Source organism: Hibiscus syriacus, unplaced genomic scaffold, assembly GCF_006381635.1.
Source record: "Hibiscus syriacus cultivar Baekdansim isolate YM2019G1 unplaced genomic scaffold, ASM638163v2 tig00112738_pilon, whole genome shotgun sequence".
Classification (NCBI taxonomy): Eukaryota; Viridiplantae; Streptophyta; class Magnoliopsida; order Malvales; family Malvaceae; genus Hibiscus; species Hibiscus syriacus.
The window spans coordinates 1,142,212-1,162,229 of record NW_024063392.1 but is presented as its reverse complement, the minus strand read 5'-3'; the positions used below and the strand labels follow the sequence as shown (position 1 = coordinate 1,162,229).

Genomic DNA, 20,018 nt, shown 5'->3' with positions numbered 1-20,018 from the left:
TTGTTCATTTTGATGCTAGAGATTTTCGGACTTTAACCTAGTTGAGCATCAGTTAACCTCTTTCTAAACCATCCCTTAGCTATGTTGCTTGTTTCTTGCTACGTGTTTTTGGAATTCCCCTCTCCTGTAACCTGTTTCCAATATCCATAAATATGGTCACCTATCCTTGCTATTTTTACTTTACAAACATTGTTAACACACCACCGACACCATTTTTTTAAATGATAAAAATAGGTACGGTATGACTTTCGAGAAATAATGGGTTTCAAAATTAATTTTATTTGGAAAGGATTTGGAGTCACAATCGTCATTTTGATTAGATAGGTTGAATACTTAATTTTTTTTAAAAAAACGATTTTTAAAAAAATCAGACAAAATGAGTCTGCGTTTATCAAATATTCATTTTTAAGGGCTTGGGAGTTGGTCATATGTGGGGAAGAGTAAGCACCTCCACATAGCCCAAAATTGGTACATGATTGCTTGTACGTTGTCGTAGTGGTGGAATTTGTAGGTTCGAGTAAAAATTTAAAATGTGATCCTTTTATTTAACATTGATCAATTTCATTTTTTTATCAAAGCATACTCGATTATTTTCAAGTTCATTTTCGTTCGAACATCGTATTACCTCGATAGGTTGCACTTCTCAAGCCCATTCTATGTTATATGCTTTCAAAAATTCATACGAGTACGAAGTAAGGTAGTGATTATCATTTCCGAGTTTAAGAGGTATTCTATCATTTTAAACAACAATAGGTAGTGTTATACTACACATATAATAGTACGAGGGTCAAAATAAAATAAGAAACACGGGCCAAATTCATAAAAGTAAAAAAATCTAAATTAAAATAGATCTACATTGATGAAAAATTACAAGGATTGTCACACATCAAAACCATTAATAATATGGGAGATTAAAAATGAAAACTAATAAATAAAAGAAACTAAAATCAACATCCAATAGGAACTAAAATAAAATAATAAAAAGTTTATGGACTAATTATACAAGTAAAGCAAATCACATGCAATAGAAATGACATAAAACTTATAAACAACATGGAATACTAAAATGAAATAAAGCATAATATGAAGCTCAAATTAAAGAACAAGCTGAAAAGTAAATGCTGGAATTTAAAAGGGCTTAAATGTAAATACAAAAAAATAAAGGGCAGAATAATAAAACCTGATAATTAATATATTGGAATGTAAATACCAAGAAAATAAGGTTTAGAAATTAATATTTTAATTGTTAACCCAGAACGTAATAAGGCGACTCATACCTGTGACTGGTCATGGCAAGGTCGTACAATGGTTCTAATACGAAAAAATAAAAATTAGCGGTTAGTGACATAAAAAATGAAATAAAAAATGTTAGTAGTTAGCTGTTAGTAGCATTAGAAATAAAAATAAAATAAAGGTCATAAGTTAAAGGTTAATAATGTTAATGTCTTAACTCGGACTGTAATAACACATATCGTACCCCGTGGTGGGTCACCGTGTGGTCGTACAATGATTCGAATATAATAAATTAAAGTGTAACCCCCTCAGACCGATGCGGGTAACCCGATCCGATCTGTGGTGTCACATTAGGGCCACCGGAGCGACCCACTGTAAAAATCTCAGAAAATTTAAAACTTTTATTAAAACATGTAAACTTATAAAATCTTTAAATCGGTATGCAGAATTAAAATAGATTTTCAGACTCATATATAAAACAAAATACAATTACATGCCCCTAATCAAATGTACCATACTCTGCAAACAACACCGGAAGAACTCCTTTACTGAAGTTGATAGCTACACTGGTACAATTCCTTTAACTTGCAATGGTGAGTAATAGAGTAAACTTCGAAAAGCTCAGTAATACAGAACTACCAGATGATGCTGAAGAGCGTACAGATACAGATAAACATATATATTTCCTTATTGGTTCAGATATCTACAGATTTTTAGGCTGAGCTGAGGTCCCATTGATATCTCAGGTAGTAACAGATAGTATTCAGTTCAGATGGAAATATTTCGGATGTCTAGGTTCAGGAGATCAGAATAGGTTATCCAGTGTGTTCCCATAAAACCAGTGAAAAGATACATATATTTTTAAAACATATTTTTAAAATTCAAAAACCATAGTAATTCCCCCATCCGAACACGTCCAAAATGTGTAGGTTCCCCAGAACCATACAACCCCGTCAAGTCCAGTAAGGCCTTGAGCACAAAGCCGAGGAGCCTGCAAATATTCTTCCTCCAACAATACCCCAATTAAAACATGTTACGTCCGTAAACGGATATATAAAAAATCAAAACGTAATTCAAGTCATACATCATAACAGAATCCAGGTCAAGTATCAAATCAGAATCCAGGTCAAGTATCATATCAGAATCCAAGTATGGTATCATAACAGAATTCAAATCGTAAATCAGATAAAATATTTATGTCATTAGGGAACACACCAGAGTTTATATATATTATTCAGAGGTACATGATAATCTTATCGGGCAGAGAAACACGGATCTTCATTATACCGATAGAATGTCGGAATTTAGAATCACTATTGGAAGAGTCCAATAACTGGCGGAATCATCAGTTATTCAGAATGAGACGAAGGTTCATGACATTTACAGTCTGTGTCGATCTATCAGATTATCAATATAACTCAAGCTGAACAACTCCCAAAACTAATGCATGTTGACCGATTCATTCTTTGTCCTTCAGGTATTCATTCTTTAATACCAACAATTATTGTCCATAAATCATCTTTTGAGTCATCGCTGAATGGGTCTTCCAAGGGGCTTTATTTCATTTCCACGCTTCAACGATAACAGGAAATGTTGACGTACTTAATTTTTGGTTCATAACCCATAGTAATGGTACACTATATAAACTCATCAGAGTTTCCAGACTTATCCAAATCACTTACTTAATCCTCAGTCATTGAGGTTACTTAGTTCATTTAGCAGTTAAGTCAATTCCAATTACTTCGGGGTTTTATAGAGTAATTCAGACGTTTCTGAATTTCGGATACGTATTGTACTTCTGTTCAGTTCAATTTGGCCTTCGTGGTTGATTTGTCTAACGAATATCCACTTCTTAGTACCGAATGCGATTTAGAGTTGAGCTGAGCTAAGTACTTCCAGAATTATCATCGATCCAAACCTGAGAGAATGAGCACGCATTCAAGTGATATCTATGCCATTCAGGTATTGACATAGCATTAGGGTTGATCTACTCACTTAAATTGTGTTTCATTACTTTTAAGGGTAGTACAACACCTATGTTTATTTGAATTTCTTAATTAACCAAGACATTTACTTAGTCTAGACCATAAGGTCATTTTGGTCATTTTTGGTGCTCAGTTTTATTCAATTCATTTCATAGCTCGAGGATATCCAATCATTCCTGAGCTTGGTGATATTCTTGGGTCATTTCCATTCCAGGGATATTTTGGTCATTTTATAGATCCAGTGTATTACAATCATTTCCTTCCGTCAAATCTTATTATAAAATTCAAACTTATCATTTATTTCAGTCCTTTCGAACAATTTTATCAAAAGAGCATAATCGATAAATTATTCTTCAGGTATTTACTCATAACTCGGAGATTTACGGATTATCAGGAATTTGTTGTATAAACGTGTAACTTAACGATAAAACTAGTAATTCATCGATTTAGGCATGACTTCTTGAGTACTTTTCCATTCAGGGTCAATTCGGACTATTTTTTCCTCTCAAGGGTAATTTCATACTTTCTTAACCATATAATTTCGGTATTAAGACTCTTAACAAAGATAGTTATAATTCATAGATTCTAGGATTTATCTCTTTTCCGGATAATCTTTAAACTTTACATTATTTTTTAACAAAACTTCTAGTATCTTGTACAAGTCATCTTGGATTTAGAAATCGGTTATCCCGATTTCCTAAGCAAAACCAGTATTTTTTGTACACATCAACAGTTTCTTCATATCAATATGTCTTTAAAAATTCTTATCCAACTTCCAGAGTCAATTCTTGTCCTTATTACAACATAAAAGTATTTTCGTAATTTTACCTAATCGTAGTATTCTCATAATTTATCATCCAAGTACCTTTAATAAGATAAATTATAATTTACATATTCAGAACTGATTCCTTATCACTTAATCACAGGACTTGTAATTCAATAGAATCTTAACTAATTTATCACTTAAACCGTATTCGGTTCGACTCCATCCATAATCAAATAGGCATAATAAATAAATCATATACATTCATGCATTTATCTATTATCAACATGTTCCATAAAGCATAAAGAGGTAGTAATGTATTACCTCGATTTCCATGACACACTGATTGACCATATAAATTCCATTTTAACGCCCTCGATCTTGAAATCAACTTCCAATAATTCCTTTGATACATATCAACTGAAATTTCATTAAAAATGGAACTTAATTACGAAAAATGGATCGAATCGGGTGATAAATCAGGGAAAAACAACTTACCGAGTTTGAATTTGGCGAAATGGACTTCGGATTCGGATTCAGGTCGTCGAAAAACATAAAATATGATTTTTCGAAAATTTTGACTTTTCGGTCAAAGTCAAAGTAAACGGGTTTGACTGACAATTTCGAGGCTTTCGAGTCCGAATTTGGCAAAACGGACTGTGGAATCGATCTCAGGACGTCAAAAAGTATAAAATATGATTTTTCAAAATTTTTAACTTTTTGGTCAAAGTCAAAGTCAAAGTCAATGGTCAACGGGTTGACCCCGGTCAAAGTCAACGAGTTTACCCAGTGATTTGACTCATCCGAGTTAACTCAGCTCAGGTTGACTCAGTCGGCTTGGCTTGGTTCGGCTCAGCGGCTCGGCTCGGCTCAACTGTTCACCAAGCTGCCAGACGAAGCCCACTCTCAGGGGGGTGGCGCGTGATGCCGTGAACAGTGCTACGGTGTCTGAAAAATTCCCGAAAAAATTTCTAAAAAATAGTTTATGGCATTTTGAGACACTTACACAGCTCGATTCACAATGATGGAGAGCTTGATTTCGAAACGTCGGAAACTTTGACTTTCTCACCCCTCCACGCGTCGGCAACGACAGAGACGAGAAGAGTATCAGTGGAGTCGGAACGATGCAACGAACACGATGGTGCGAGAGGTGTTAAAAACGGGGTGGTCGGATCAACGTGAATCGACGAAAAACCAACAAAGATTGAGTTAAAATCGACGATACTTCCGGTTGAAATTTACGACAAACGACGTTGATTCACGACGAAAGGTTTAAGGGATTTTGTTCTTCGGTCGACAACGAACACGATAGTGGTTTCGGTTTGTCAAACGGTGGTCGGACAGTGAGCAGATCAGATTTCAAAGTGGGTTGACCGGAGGAGGAAAATAAGCAAAATCTGTAGAAAGCACAAGGGGAAGAGAACTTATAATGGCTAAATTATGAGTTTAGTCACTGAATTTTCTACACTTCCTAAAATGGTCTGCTAATTTTAAAATTTTACAAGTTAATCCTCAATTTCTTCCAAAATACCACTTTAAATTTAATACTTTAAAATTCCTAAAATTTAGCCTCTAAATTGGGGTGTTACATAAAGTTAGTGGTTAGTAGTTAGAATTTAGAAAGTCAAAAGTTAGAATAATATTAAAAGGGTATGAATCATAATAATGTGGGTCGTACCTCGGATCAGGTCACCATAAGATCGAATCAAATAAAAATATAAGTAAATTAAATGAGCAGTAAGTGACTAAAATAGAAAATAAGAAAATAAGAGCATCAGATTCGAAATATGTGAAAAATTGAAAAAAAAAGGTGATCATTTTGTAAAAACATGCCTAAACTTCAGGGGGTTTAACATGATTTGACTCTAAACTTGATCATCCAAAACTAATGAAAATCAAAGTGGAAAATGGTTGCATAAGGACCTTGACTTTGCAAATAATGAAAAACGCATGGGATTGGTGACTAACTTGCAAAAGCATGGCAAGACTAGGGAAACCTAAAGAAGATTTTACTTAAAAATAATTTGTACACTATTACCTTCTACCATTTTTGTATTAAACACTCAACCTAAACGAACAAAAGCTGCCGCCCCCATTTTTAGAAAACTTTCTCTGGTCTTCTACTCTCTTACGACCGAGAGTTCATGAAGTTCACACCCCGTCGCCGGCCGCCTTGTATCGGTGGTCGTTACCTCTTCCGACCACCTAAATCGGTAAAGACCCTATTTACTCGGTTTTAACCCAAAAATGGAGCTTCAAGAAGCCAAACGCCCCCTCTTAAACGACCGACGACTCTTGACTCTCACTGAAACTCACTCCGGCAACGAGTGGGAGACCCCAACTGGACAGGTAAAATCAAAACTCTAGCCTCTCTCTCAATCTTAGTCTTGTTCTAAAACTCAAACTATAGTTGCTAAAATATGAAGAATACCTTTACAGAGTGGATATGGTTTTTGTTGCTTACTTTCGATTTTTTTGGATTTACTCTATGTTTCCTTTTTGATTCGAAATGGAGGAGCTGATGGAAAAATGGGAAGTAACTTCGAAAAAATGTTTTGGTCTTGGCCTTTTTTTTTTTTTAAGAACGGACTCTGGTTCTCTAGAAAGGGGAGGAACCAACCCGTACAAGTGATTTTTTGGGGTTTAAATAAACCATTACTGGTTACATTTGTCAATCCAACAGAAAAAAAGATCTGATTTTTCTACAATTCCTTTTGTTTTTTTATTTGTTTGTGCTTCCATGCTCATTTGGTGTGATGGCTGTTGATGTGGAACGTTTTGGTTTGCTGGAGTGCTTCGTGGCTGTGTTGAGGTACCCGTGAAAGATTGGGACCACTCGTCGTTTGTATGGGACTCTGACATGAGAAGGGGCAACTTGGTTGTTCACACATGGACAAGGGATCACACAAGCTGCTGGCAGGTCTTGGGACATTTTAATGGGTATTTACATGTAAATGGTTTTTGGAATTTAGTTTAATACATGGGTTTGTGAACTTTGGACTTTGCCATTAATTTTAAACGGGTATTTGAATTTGATGTAGAGGTTTTGCTTTGAATAAATGTATGGTCACCAAGGCCAAATGTAAATGTTTGCAATTTTTCAAAGCCCTGAACTATTTCCGCTCACTGCCAAAGCCACTTGAATTAATTCGATCACAACACGTGAATCATCTTTAACTTGGTCACCGATCTCTATTAGTTTGATTCGAATTATTTAGGTAAAATTAGAGTATTACAACTGTTTCTCTTTGCTTGTTGATATGAAAATAATAATGTGACAAAGACAAATAACGACCTAATTTTGTCTGATCTGATTGCAATCTCATTTAACTCCAACGTCCCTTGATCTTTCACCGATTCATTGCCCCATCTTTTCAATCTAATGATTTGACTCCATGTATGTTTGGAAGTCTTCTAATTTGCTTTGTCATAATCTTATAAGTGATGAACCTGTAAAATACATATCTATCATTAATTATCATATTTAAGGATTTATCTTTATTTTTTTCATTTCTATTTTTTCATTTCTATTTTTTCATTCATTAATTTTTTCATTTTTATTATTAATTATTAAATGAGAAACATTGGAAATCGTTTTCTAATTTTTTAAACATCATATGAAAACATATTGCTCGAATGTCTTATAGATGACCAAAGGACTTAATTATCAAGAAACATTTGAAAATCAAACTTCTTTAAAAATTCATTTGAAAATGTCATATAAGAAACCTTTGAAAATCAAACTTGGCTTCTTTAAAAATTCATTTAAAAATATCATTCCGGTAGGAACAATCATCAAGAAACTTTAGAAAATCAAACTTGACTTCTCTAAAAAAATTCATTTGAAAATATAATATTGGTCGGGTAACACGCCTGCTTCAAGGTAATGATTGTTCTGTGGGTTAGGCTCCTCAATTCTTGAGGTTTTGCCCCTCTAAATGTAATTCCCTCTATTTGAGGTTTGATTTTTGATTTTTTTTTTCTTTCTCTTTCTTCGTTGGAATATCTATAAAATTATGCATCTAGGTATGACAATATGAATACACTTAAATACATCTAAATGTAATGCATAAGGTTCTTGTACGTTGATTATCTATCTTCTTCTGATTCCAAAGTGGAGAGCTCAATCTCCCTTCATTTGATCACTCTCGGATAAATCCTGCCTTGACATCAACGTGGTAACTTAAAAAACTTAGGCTTACATCTTTTGGGGAACAATATGATCATCTTATGTCATCAGACCCTCTTTATATCATGTCTTAAAGAATCGTTTTCTCTCTTGAATTCTTGTCATGGTCAAGTATATGGTCTTGATGCCTTTTCTGTCACTGCTTAATTGCTCTATCAGAGTTGTTTCTTCTGGGCTCTTCTTCCAACTGAAGCATGAGTGATTTACTTTCTAAGATAAGTTGTTCTTGTTTTCATCTTTTTCCCCTAACACACCAAGTGGTGAGGCTCACTTCTTACTAAGGCGATCGTCCACCTTTTGATGTTGACAACATCATAAAGAAGTGTGATCTTGAGTCTTTTGACCTTTCAGGCTTTATCGTTTGAAAATCGGAGAATGTCTTCATTTCTCTTGCATAGCTTATTTTCCTTTCCTTTGTTTTTGTTTATTGTCCCACTTCTTCGTTTGAGGCAGAATGAGCCTCATCAGCTTCTAGGACCTCTCATTCGTTCTCTAGATATTGTTCAGTTTGGAATTTTGTATTATTTCTTCTATTTTTAGAATTGATAAAAATGAAAGAATTTTATAAAGAAAAATGTTGCCACTTGCTTCGGGCTCACAATTGAAACAAATCAATAGTTCAATGAATATAAAGTAAATTAGGAATTTTATCTTATTTAAAAAATCACAGCCTTTTGACAAGTGGTTAAATCAACAGGCTGACTTTTTATTTTTATAAGGTTTTAATCATCAAGACATCATTCTTTCCTCAGTCTTCGCAATCATCCTGACATGCCCCTATCTTGGCTTAGCATTCTAATTAGATACAGACAAAATGAAGCAACTAACATATTTAATTACTAGACCTTTTAAAACACTTCCATTTCGGTTCTTTGAAATCTTTCATTTGTTCAAGTTTTATAGACTCCTTAAGAAAAGGTTGTGTCGAAATATCAGTCTAAAAACAAAATTTCTGAGTGCTTGTGTGAAGTTGACTATAACAAGTGTTCATCAATTCCCTTTGTCAATCTTCACTGAAACTCTTTATTTATTTAAATTAACTTAATTTGCCTTTTTTTGGCTAGCTGAAGGAATCTATCCATAAAGCCAAGGCTTTTAACTAATTACTTTAGCGAAATAGCTCAAATTTATTGTGTGTGTATATATATGTGTGTGCCTTTATTTGGCTAGTTGAAGGAATCTATCCATAAAGCCAATGGTTTTAACCAATTACTTTAGAGGAATAGCTCAACTTTATTGTATACATATAATTATACTAACCTCCTGGGTATACAAATTCAATTTCTTAAGCTTGTCGAGAAGAATTTGTTATAGTCTGGGTGTCGTTGCAAGTCAGAAAATTTCATCTTTAGATTTCAATTCCCAAGCGACCATTCCAATTGCAAAGATTAGGATCGTCATCAAACGTCCTCAATAGAAGTGTGGTCTCATTAGTTTCGCAACTTCATACACGAAAGTCACTTTATTTTTTCAGCTTTTATTCATACCTTAATGTATTATTTTTGTACCTCTTGTCGCATGAGGAGAATGTTCACTCCTGCAAGAAGATGAGTGTACCATTTGGGTGTAATCTATAAAACATAATTAGGGTTATTGTTTTACAATGGTTCAATTTTATCAATTGTCAATGACTATAAGAATAATCTATTATATTCATTGAACTTCAAAAAGAAATTTGTTTCATTGCTCATAGTCTGAAAGGAGTGGTGTTGATTCAATTAAAACTTTAAAAACATCCTAAAAACAAAGAAAGACAGAAAAATAAATTCAAACAAAACATGTTACTTTCATGCAAAATGCAACTAATCTCCACAGAGGACGAGCAACGAATTCATATAATGATCCCATATTTCTCCTTATTGTCCACCCGATGTCAGGGAATTTAATTTAATCGAATGCTCCATCTAGCGCTTTGACACCACATTTGCGTTAGCTATCCATTTCTCGAGTTAACCCCATTGTTGACGAACATCTCTATCTCTTTCATCAACGGACCACAGTTCCTCGTAGAATGCCGAGGTTCTCGCATGTGGAACTCATAAACATTATTTTCATCATATTTATGACCAGAAGGGTTGGGAATTACTTTTATCGGTCTTGAAGTAAGGTATTGACTTTTAATCAAATAGAGAAACAAATTTGATATGAGTGTTTGGAACACCTCTAGAACCTTTCTTACTTGAGGAATCTTCTTTTGCTGATCTGAGCAGATAATATTCTCATTTCTTTTGCGATTGTGAGGAATTTGGAAAGGACATTCATTCACCTCATAATCTTTTGATTTTTGATTGGTTGAACTTTTGGAGGTGACCTTCAAGTTCCTTTTATTGATTGCATTTTCTATTAATTTCCCATTTGTAACAAGATCTTCAAAATCTTTTGTTGAATTTGTGAGCATTAACTCAAAAAAGGGGTTGGAAGAGTTTTACGGAACATGTATAGCATTTCTTCCTTCAGCATAGGAGGTTGAACCTGAGTTGTTATTCGCTTCCATCTTAATGCATACTCTTTAAAGCTTTCAGTAGCTTCCATCTTCATTTTCTAGAGATCTTGACGATTTGTAGCCAAGTACTTGGCATATTTATATTGCTCTAGAAAGGTATTGGCCAAATTGACCCATAACTTAATTTGTTCTTTACCCAAGCGGTTTTACCATACTACAGTCAGTCCAACAAAACTGTCATGGAAGTAATGAATCAACAAATTATCGTCATTCAAGTATCATTCCATCTTTTTACAGAACATCTTCAGATGGATCAAAGGACAACTAGTACCATCATATTTTCCAAAATCAGATACCCTAAATTCATGCGGGATAACCAAGTCGGGGACTAGGCTGAGCTATCTTGCTTCTAAATTCTTGTGGGAGGCCTCAACAATTGCCATCGCTTCAACCAATCCCTCTAGCTGCTTAATTTTTCCTCTTAATTGCTTAGGATTAGCTAGACTCTTCCCCTAATTTGAATAGGATGCCTTAGGGTGGTTTGCCAACCTTGGTGCGTCAATATGATAACAGTGATGTCTTTTAGCAGATACTTTCTCTTTTTTAACATCCATTGCAGCCAACACTTCAGTCATTTGACTCGATACTTCTTGTTGCAAATTTAATGCTTGATTTCTCATATTCTATTTTAGTGCAGTCAACTGATCTCGTATTCGATCTCGTAAATCACGTTGAGACTATTCTATTGCCTCTAACTTCTTATCCATAACGAAGATGGAGTAGAATGTGAATGGATGATCTCGGTATTATTTCCACACAACTCTCCATAAATTATTTTCATGATTTTTATAAGGAATATATGTAAAACATTTAAATAAATAAATGCAATGCATGTATGCATAAAGGTGTCGATCCAGATTGATCATCTTAAATAATTTTCATTGAATAGAAAAGGTTTCAGTACATCGAATAGACAAACTACATATAATTAACATCTTTAACTCTTTGTTTCTCTATCTCCTTCAGAAGCTAGGTTAACTTCCAAGCATGATCCAGTGTTGAGTCGTCAATCTGCTTCTAATCTCTGGCAAAACCAGCTAAGTCGACCAACTTGTGAGCACATTGCTTGCTTGAGTAATAGCCTCATTCATTGCATTTTTTTCCTCCACCTTATGTTTCAATCTTTGAAGTTGTAGACAATATTGATCATTTTCTCTCGTAAGAGACTCGATGCGGTTATGAAGTTCTCGTGTAAGATTTCTACAATCATGTACGAGCCCTGTCAATGTCTTGTTCTTGGTTATATTGTCTTCTAGTTCAGAGTCTTTCTCACGATTGTGACTTTGAAATGAAGCTTTCGAGTTGCCAATGAATGTGTTCAACATTTCATTATTTGCTTGACATGTCCCTAAATCATTTAAGGTTGCATCACATTTATTTTCTGCAATCTGTAGATCACGATAACACCTCTTAGCTTGGCCTTCATACACTTTGTAATTCTTTTTCCATTGTTCAACATCATTCATTACTTTAGGAACTCATTTTGCTCATTCCTATGGAGTATCGCCTAAACCAACATTCTGAAAGGCTTGATTGATTCTTTGATTCGTATTTTGATCTTTTATGGCTTACTTATGCTTTAAAATGTTTTAGTTACTCTTCTTATGCCTCACTAAGCGTATACTTAGCGTGTGATAATTTTTACGCGTAGGTAAAAGGAGCGAGTGGAGTAAGGAACTGAGCTTGGCATCAATCATCGAGGATTACTTACCGTTATCAGTAATAACATACTATTGTTGTTTTAAATTTCTAGTTGGCATGTATTCGTGTAGAAAGGGTTCGTATTGTTTTAATATGAGTTTTGGCACATGTTATAGTAGAAGTATATTTATTTATTAAACTGTTTTATTTAAAGAAACCAAATTTTACTGGTTTTCAAGTACATAAACGTTTTAAAAGACATGTTACATCTACGACTCATGTACGGGGACATATAGGGAAATGGGTGTTACATTATATTTCTTATTAGATAATATTTGTAGATATGTAAGTAAAGGCGCGGTTGACGTGCCTTCAACGAATGTCACAAAGTATTCAACTGGATGTTTAACGTTTTCTAACAACATCGTTGATGTGATTAATGGGCCTTGCTCCGGCATCGACTGCTGCCAGTGAAGAGTTATCATGTAATGTTTGGTAGTTCTAACTATCATTCCACTATATTGACCTTCAATCCTTTCAGTTGCAGGTTAATTCTTAAAAAATGAAGCTTAGCAAAAATCACATGGACATACTTAAAAAGCCAATTTATGCTGGGTAGAGGATAAAGAGAATTTAACTAACAATATGTGGGAATTGAGATGATGGAACTTTAGGGACGGAATGAATCGAGGGCAGTCGTTCTCTTAGATTTTTAAGTTATAATATAATTTAGATTATTTTTATATTTTTATTAATAATTTATTTTTATCTTTTAAATTTTTATAAGTTGACATCTATCATAAAATTTGTTTCGATCCCTACTTGGGGGGCGATGGTTCTTATTGGAATGACGCCCTCTCACGTTCTTGGTAGAAATTCAGCTATGAATTCATCATTGGCCTAGCCTTATTCTCTTTTGTTTGTAAAAAAATGTACAATCTTGTCATCTTCTTTCTACCTCAAAAGTGATTGTACATAAATCAATGGAACCAATCATTGATGAAAATAAATCCAGATTAAACTTATAAGGTTCCTTGTAATTTTCCCATATAAAAATATTCTTGTAATAAGGTGATCTTAGAGGGTCAAAAGCTAAACTAACTCAAAATCTAGAAAGGAAATAACATGAATTACTAGAACAATATATCTTCCTGAAAGATTGAAGAATCTTGACACGAGCCATTGATGTAATGAAAGAAAGGGACTTTACTGTAATGCTTCAAAGGAACAATGGAGAACTCAGGGAGGGGCAAAAGCAAAACCAGGGACGAAGCCACCTTATGGATGGGAGGGGCAGTTGCCCACTAACATTGACGGGCTAATTATATTTTAGGCCATTGAATATTTTGAAACTATTATAATTAAGCCTTACCTCTCAATTTGTTTGGTATAATTACTTTTGGGATACCGTCAGTTTTAAAATTAATAGAATTAACTCTTGATCCAAAATTTATATGATTTAATTACTTTTTAAGACATTTAATTTTAAAATCATTAGAATTATACTATCAATTTCTTAATTTTATATGACTTAATTGCTTTTTAAGATCCTATTTATTTTAAAATTAAACTTGTCCTAGAGATTTAAATTATAGTTACAATAGTGTTTTCAATTACGATGCGTTTATCGCGATTATGGAAATAGAAAACATTATTACGAGTAATGCGATTATGCGATAACAATTTCAAATGACATCTTTACCTCTATATAACTGTCGCTATTCCGATAGCGAATCGATATTTAAATTATTTTTTACCTCCTCATAGTTTAATCCTAACTCCGTCCCTAGGCAAAACAATCACCTTTGCGGGGAAGAGTAGCACGTTACAGTGGTGATGACAGGTATGGGTCAAACATAAGTCAAGGATAAAAAATATAGTATTAAATTATGATTGCGGTGTTTTTTGTTGATTGGGTTGTATTATGATTGCAAATATTTCATAAACATAACGTGATTTATTTTTAAAAATCACCATATTTGCAAAATATTATATTATACATTTTACAACCATGTTTTAATATTATAATATTAAATTGTAGAAAGATAACAATAGTTGAAAGATATCAAAATAGAAGAAGATGCATCAAGATTTTACGTAAAAAAATTAAACTAGAAAAATCACGAGAAAAAACTCTAACGACTAGTTTTCATCAATATGACTTTCACATTTAGGGCAAGGGTTTGTGCAATTGAACACAAAATTTAAGCCTCCCAAGCTTTCTATCTGCAACTTTCTCCTTTCCCTTGATTGAACTACCTTCGATCCCTTCCCTGACAACTTAAATATCACATTAAGCTTCCAAAATATTAGAATTTTAGCATTCATGGAGCTTGGGTTAAAAAAATCCCATCTTTCATTCTTAATACAAAACCCTAACTAAAAACACCTTCTCTAAGCTCAAAATTCACACTAAGGCTTTGAAGAGTAACAAAAGGAAGAATTTTATTTCAATTTGACAAGAAAATGAAAATTTACGGGTCTGTTTGGTTTTAGAAAATATAAGTTATTTTCATTTTCATTTTCCTAAAAAATAGAAAAAATTGAAGAAAATGTGTTTAGTTGTAAAATTAGAAAATGATTTCAGGAAAATGAAAACATAAAAAAGATGTTTTCAGTATTTTCATTGAAGTTATTTTAAAAATTTTACGGGAACTAGATTTTTAACTTAACTTACACAAGTTCAAATCGTTCTAAGAATATTTTTTGACTTAATAGTATATGAAACCTCAAACTCTACAAAAAAATTAAGATGATTCTTGAATTTTCTTACACTCAATATGATCTTTAAACTAAACTTTTTTTAATAATTTATTTTTACATTTAATGTATTGAATAACTTAATAATTGTTTATATTTTATATTTTAAATTTATGCAGTTTCTTTAATTTTTCTAAAAGATTAAATAAGTCATCAAACTTTCTAAAAGATCAATTAGGCCCTCAAACTTAGTCAAAAAATCAATTAAGCTCGTCTACCACATCATCATCCATCATGTATTGTCATAATAACATCGTGAACTGTCACATCATTATTTTAGATTATCATGTAAGCATCGGACGATCAATGTTTGATTCCGTTGGTCAAAGAGTTAGATTGATTTTTTGCAGTTTAAAGGTCACATTGTGTGCAAAAAAGGTTTAGTGGTTACACATTTTTTTCCCAAAAGTTTGAGAGCCTTAAATATCATTAAATATATGTTTATTTTAATGATATTTTTGCGTGCTATTCTTGACAATAATATTTTTGGGTGCATTTTTAGTTTAATTGATATACAATAGGCATTAACATTATATTCTTATTATAAACTAAAAATACTTTTTATGTTATGCAATTTATTATCAATTTTATTGTTTTATAGTTGCATAACTCACATGTTAAATTTATGCAATTAATTTTTAATAAATATATTTTAATTTAATTATTTAATAAACATTCATTCATCTCTATTTTTAAAAAATAGGCATCAAATATATTTTCATCGTTTATATTTTTAAGTTTAAGTTTTGATTTCTATTAAGCAAACAAGTTTTCTAATTTTCAAATGTTTGAAAATGAAAACTATTTTCAGAGAATAAAAAAAATATTTTCTAAAACCAAACGAGTCGTAAGTTATTCTTGAAAATTAAGATTTAAATATGACATTGTGAACAAAACAAATAAGATCGAAAGGATCACCCATAATAAAATTCTATAATAATCGATTAATAAATCGAACATCATTAAATACAAAAATAAGATTATTTCATTCATTTCTAATCATTTTATGCTAAGTTTGAACAACAAGTAATGCATACAAAACTAGATAAAATGTTGAAACTTCTAAAATGGAATTGAACTTGTAATTTCTTACGTTAAAAAAATAAACTTTGTTGATATGTTCTCAATCTCATCGCCCACATTAACAACTAACAATTCCAAGGTCTAAAGAGTAGGTGGGAGGTTTCTATATTATTTCAAAGTAGACAAATTAGTCCTCTAAAGAAACAAAAGATTTTAAATGATACTTCTTTCGTTGTATTAAAATTATTACTTTTCAGTGATTAATTTTTTTTTTAAAAAAATAACTATAATTATTAAAAATGTTTTAATTTATAAAATATATATTTAAATCTATTTGATTCATTGTCAAATAATTGAGAATTTTTAAACATTTATTCTAATAAAAAGGAATAATATTTCTTTTATTATTAATATCACTCTTAAATTCTTATAGATATAGAGAGATACAGGGAAAAGTGTGTAGGTTTTTAATTACAATTTGTGGCTTCTTGAAGCAAATGAAGGATTTAGTCAAAATAAATTAATCAGAGCGAGGTGTGAGGATTAAATATATCCAAACAACTGCATCTAGAAGATAAATTCATAGTTGCCGGTGATGTCAATTTATATCTTATTTTAAACATAATTGATTTCTCATCTTCTCTCTCACCCAGAAATTATAAAAATATGTTTGGAATTATTAATTAGGCATTCCATTTTTGAAATTGTTTGAATCATAAAGTATAAATATAATATAATATAATATTAATCCTCGTAAATACCTACAACGTTTTCATTATGTTTATGACTTGAATAATGAACAATATCATAACACAAACGTATCATGGGTATATTATATATTTAATCATTTAGTCTTTATTTTAGTTTTATTTTGTTCATTTTATTATTTTTCAAATTATCATTAACGTTATATTTTGATTTTATTTTGATCACTTATCAATAAAAAAATATAAGAACTACTGATATTTTATTTTTTTAATATTAAAATGACATTATCTAATGTGACACGTCAGTATCACTGTTAATTTTTTTAATGAAAAGCGATCAAAATAAAATCAAACATAACAATAATAATGATTATTAAAAAGATAATTTAGTGATTGAAACAAAATCAAAATAATAATTGGGTGTATCCAACTATAACCAAAACGGAAAAACAAAATCACCGATAACATTATCCAGTCAAACAAAACGCCAAATGGAAGCTTCTGTGAATATTTTTAATACTTATTGTTTTAGTGTTTTAGTTTATTTCTTCCAACCATGAACTTGACTAAGTAGGTTCAGATTTAGTCTTTATAAGTGTATTTCGTGCTTGAATCAAAACCAAAACTTTATCCTGAAATTCTCCAGAAAGTTCAAAGTTTTTCTTTCTCTAATGTTTTATCCATTTCTATGCGGAGCTGTCCATCACCAAGAAGAAGAAGATGATGATGAAATCTGGTCTACCAGCCCTGTTTGTTCGCCAAGAAAATCAAAAAGAAAAAAAGACACCAAGAATCCCTACTCAAAACGGGGACTCGACCAGTTCACCGCACTTTTAGCAGAACTCGAAGAGAAAAGACGAAAAATTTACTCAAAAACGGGATCCCAAAGCTTAGTTCGATTCGTTTACAACAACTCAAACGATTGTGTCCCGGTCGTGATAAATTTGAAAGACAAGAACGAAGACAAAACCAAACCAGGAAACACCAAAGAGAGGTGTGCTCCCGAACCCATTAACAAGCTTCAAACCCCATCAGAATCTGACACGAAAGTGAAGAAGATGAAGGTGAAGAAGAAGAAGAGATTTTCATGGAGTAGTGTGGAGTTTCAGAATCTGAGAAAGCCATCTTATTCCATCCCAGGAATCATAATCCTGATTTTGTTGTTTTTGATGTTGTTTGGAAGATCGGCTGCGGTATTATGTACTTGTGTTGGATGGTACGTAGTTCCTACAATCAATGGGGAAGGATCTAATTTAAGAACATCGATGAAGAAGAAAGATTGAGTGGGAATAAATTATCTTATCTAAAGAGTGATAAATCCACCCCACTGAATCTGCGTCGTGTAATTTCCATTTTTGTTATGTGTTGGTTCTTTGTTGATGTAAATAGATTTGTAATATATGAGTGTTGGGTTGTAAATTGTAATGGTTTTTGATGCCATCATGCACACCCTTCATAGACAAAGGTGAATGCGTGGGCATAATCTCCAAACAATTATACATGTAGTGAACCATATTGGAGGACTTGTATGGTATCAACTTTTTATTCGATCATATATGTATCTCTCACTATTATGTGATTTGAAGTTTTAGATTAGTAATACGTTGGGAAAGTTTAGGTTTGTGGAAAATATAAAGAAGGGACAATTTTTTTTTCGATCGACAAATGTTTATATAAAGATAAAAAGTTAAAAACATAAGAAAAGAACAAAAATTGAATAACACTAAAAACGTCTAAATTCCAACATACTACTATAGAAGTGAAAATAAAATTTCACGACGAAAACATCTTAGAAGAAGGATAACCAGCTGCGTTAACGACCACATAAAGATAATCCCAACATGACTTCCCACATGTTCATACCACGACATGACGGATTCGCCGAACGCTAACGGCGGCCACAGTGTCTTTCCGGTAAGTTTGTTGAGCGCCATTAGTGAAGTTCTTGAGCCATCTTTTGCAGAAGGAAAGTATGGCCAATTGCAGAAGCACGGAAAAACAGAGACAAGTAAGAAAAACATTCACTTTTATTGCAGAGACCACTCGGTTCGAATTGATTATACAAAAAAGACAATCGAGGTAAATGATTATTGGTACTTACAGGTGCAACAAGAGTGACTGATTTGACGAAGTTGGGGTATTTAGCAGCTAAGGCCAAAGCAACTATGGAGCCCATGGAATGAGCCACCAAATGAAGAGAATTCAATTGGAATGGCGAGATGACGGATTTGTCAATCATTTCAACATGATCAAGCAACGTATACATACTGTCATTTGGCTTCGGACTTCTTCCAAATCCCAGAAGATCAACGGCGAATAGCCTGTAATAACGACCCTTAAACGATTCAGATAGGTGGCTGAAAACTGTTTCTGTCCAAAATGAAGATGTTGAAAGGAAGCCGTGCAAAAATATCACATTTTCAGCTGCTTGATATCCTGTTGGGACCTCAGTTCCAACTGTCAACAAAAATATTGGTACTAAAATTACTCAGATTTCTGATTTTGAGTTTCATTTGACTCTAGAGTAGGGGTGTAACTAAAAAATATTTCAGTTTATTAAGTTAAATGAATGAAAATAAATAAAATTTTTATGTTCATTTAATAAATAAATAAATATAAAGAGAGATGTAGAGTAGCACTCTACGAACCGGTGTCGAAGACGGCCAGAGGTAGAGTAGCACTCTACGAAGTAGGGAACAATGAGCCGGTGAAGGCTATTGTCATTTATGGAGTTACCACAGATGAGAGACTACGATTAACCTCACAACGATTATAATTTTACGTGTGAAGAACAAGATAAAGAAGAAGACACACTAACACGAATAAGTTTAAGATTTTGCATGCTGAAAATTGTCGGGGAAATATATAAAAAAAGAGAGGATTCGGTTTAAATGTAACCAAATTTTCCTAAAATTACTCGGCCAAATTACCTGCTCGGTGTTTACTGATTCACATTCTTCTTGCAAGTCAAACGTGTGTTTTGCATTTTACTTACAGTAATTTTGATTAGTACATAATTTTAGGGGGTTTTATTACCAAAATAATAACTAAAAAAAATGTGAATTGTGAATTAATATATTTGGTTAATACTTAGGGTAAAGTACACAAATGGTCCCCAGGTTATAGGGTACTACTTATTAAATCTCTCGACTATTAAAAGTTACAACATGGTCCTTTGACTATGGAGTGTTGCTTTGTCGAGTCTCTCGACTAT

The 20,018-nt window shown here is 32.6% G+C and overlaps 1 protein-coding gene across 1 annotated transcript; it reads left to right on the top strand.

Annotated features, from left to right (window-relative positions):
- The first annotated feature begins 17,475 nt into the window (after nt 1–17,475).
- On the top strand, nt 17,476–18,087 carry LOC120182882. The gene has a single exon (XM_039187722.1). The coding sequence runs from the start codon at nt 17,476–17,478 to the stop codon at nt 18,085–18,087; it is 612 nt and encodes a 203-aa protein (XP_039043653.1).
- Nucleotides 18,088–20,018: the final 1,931 nt, after the last annotated feature.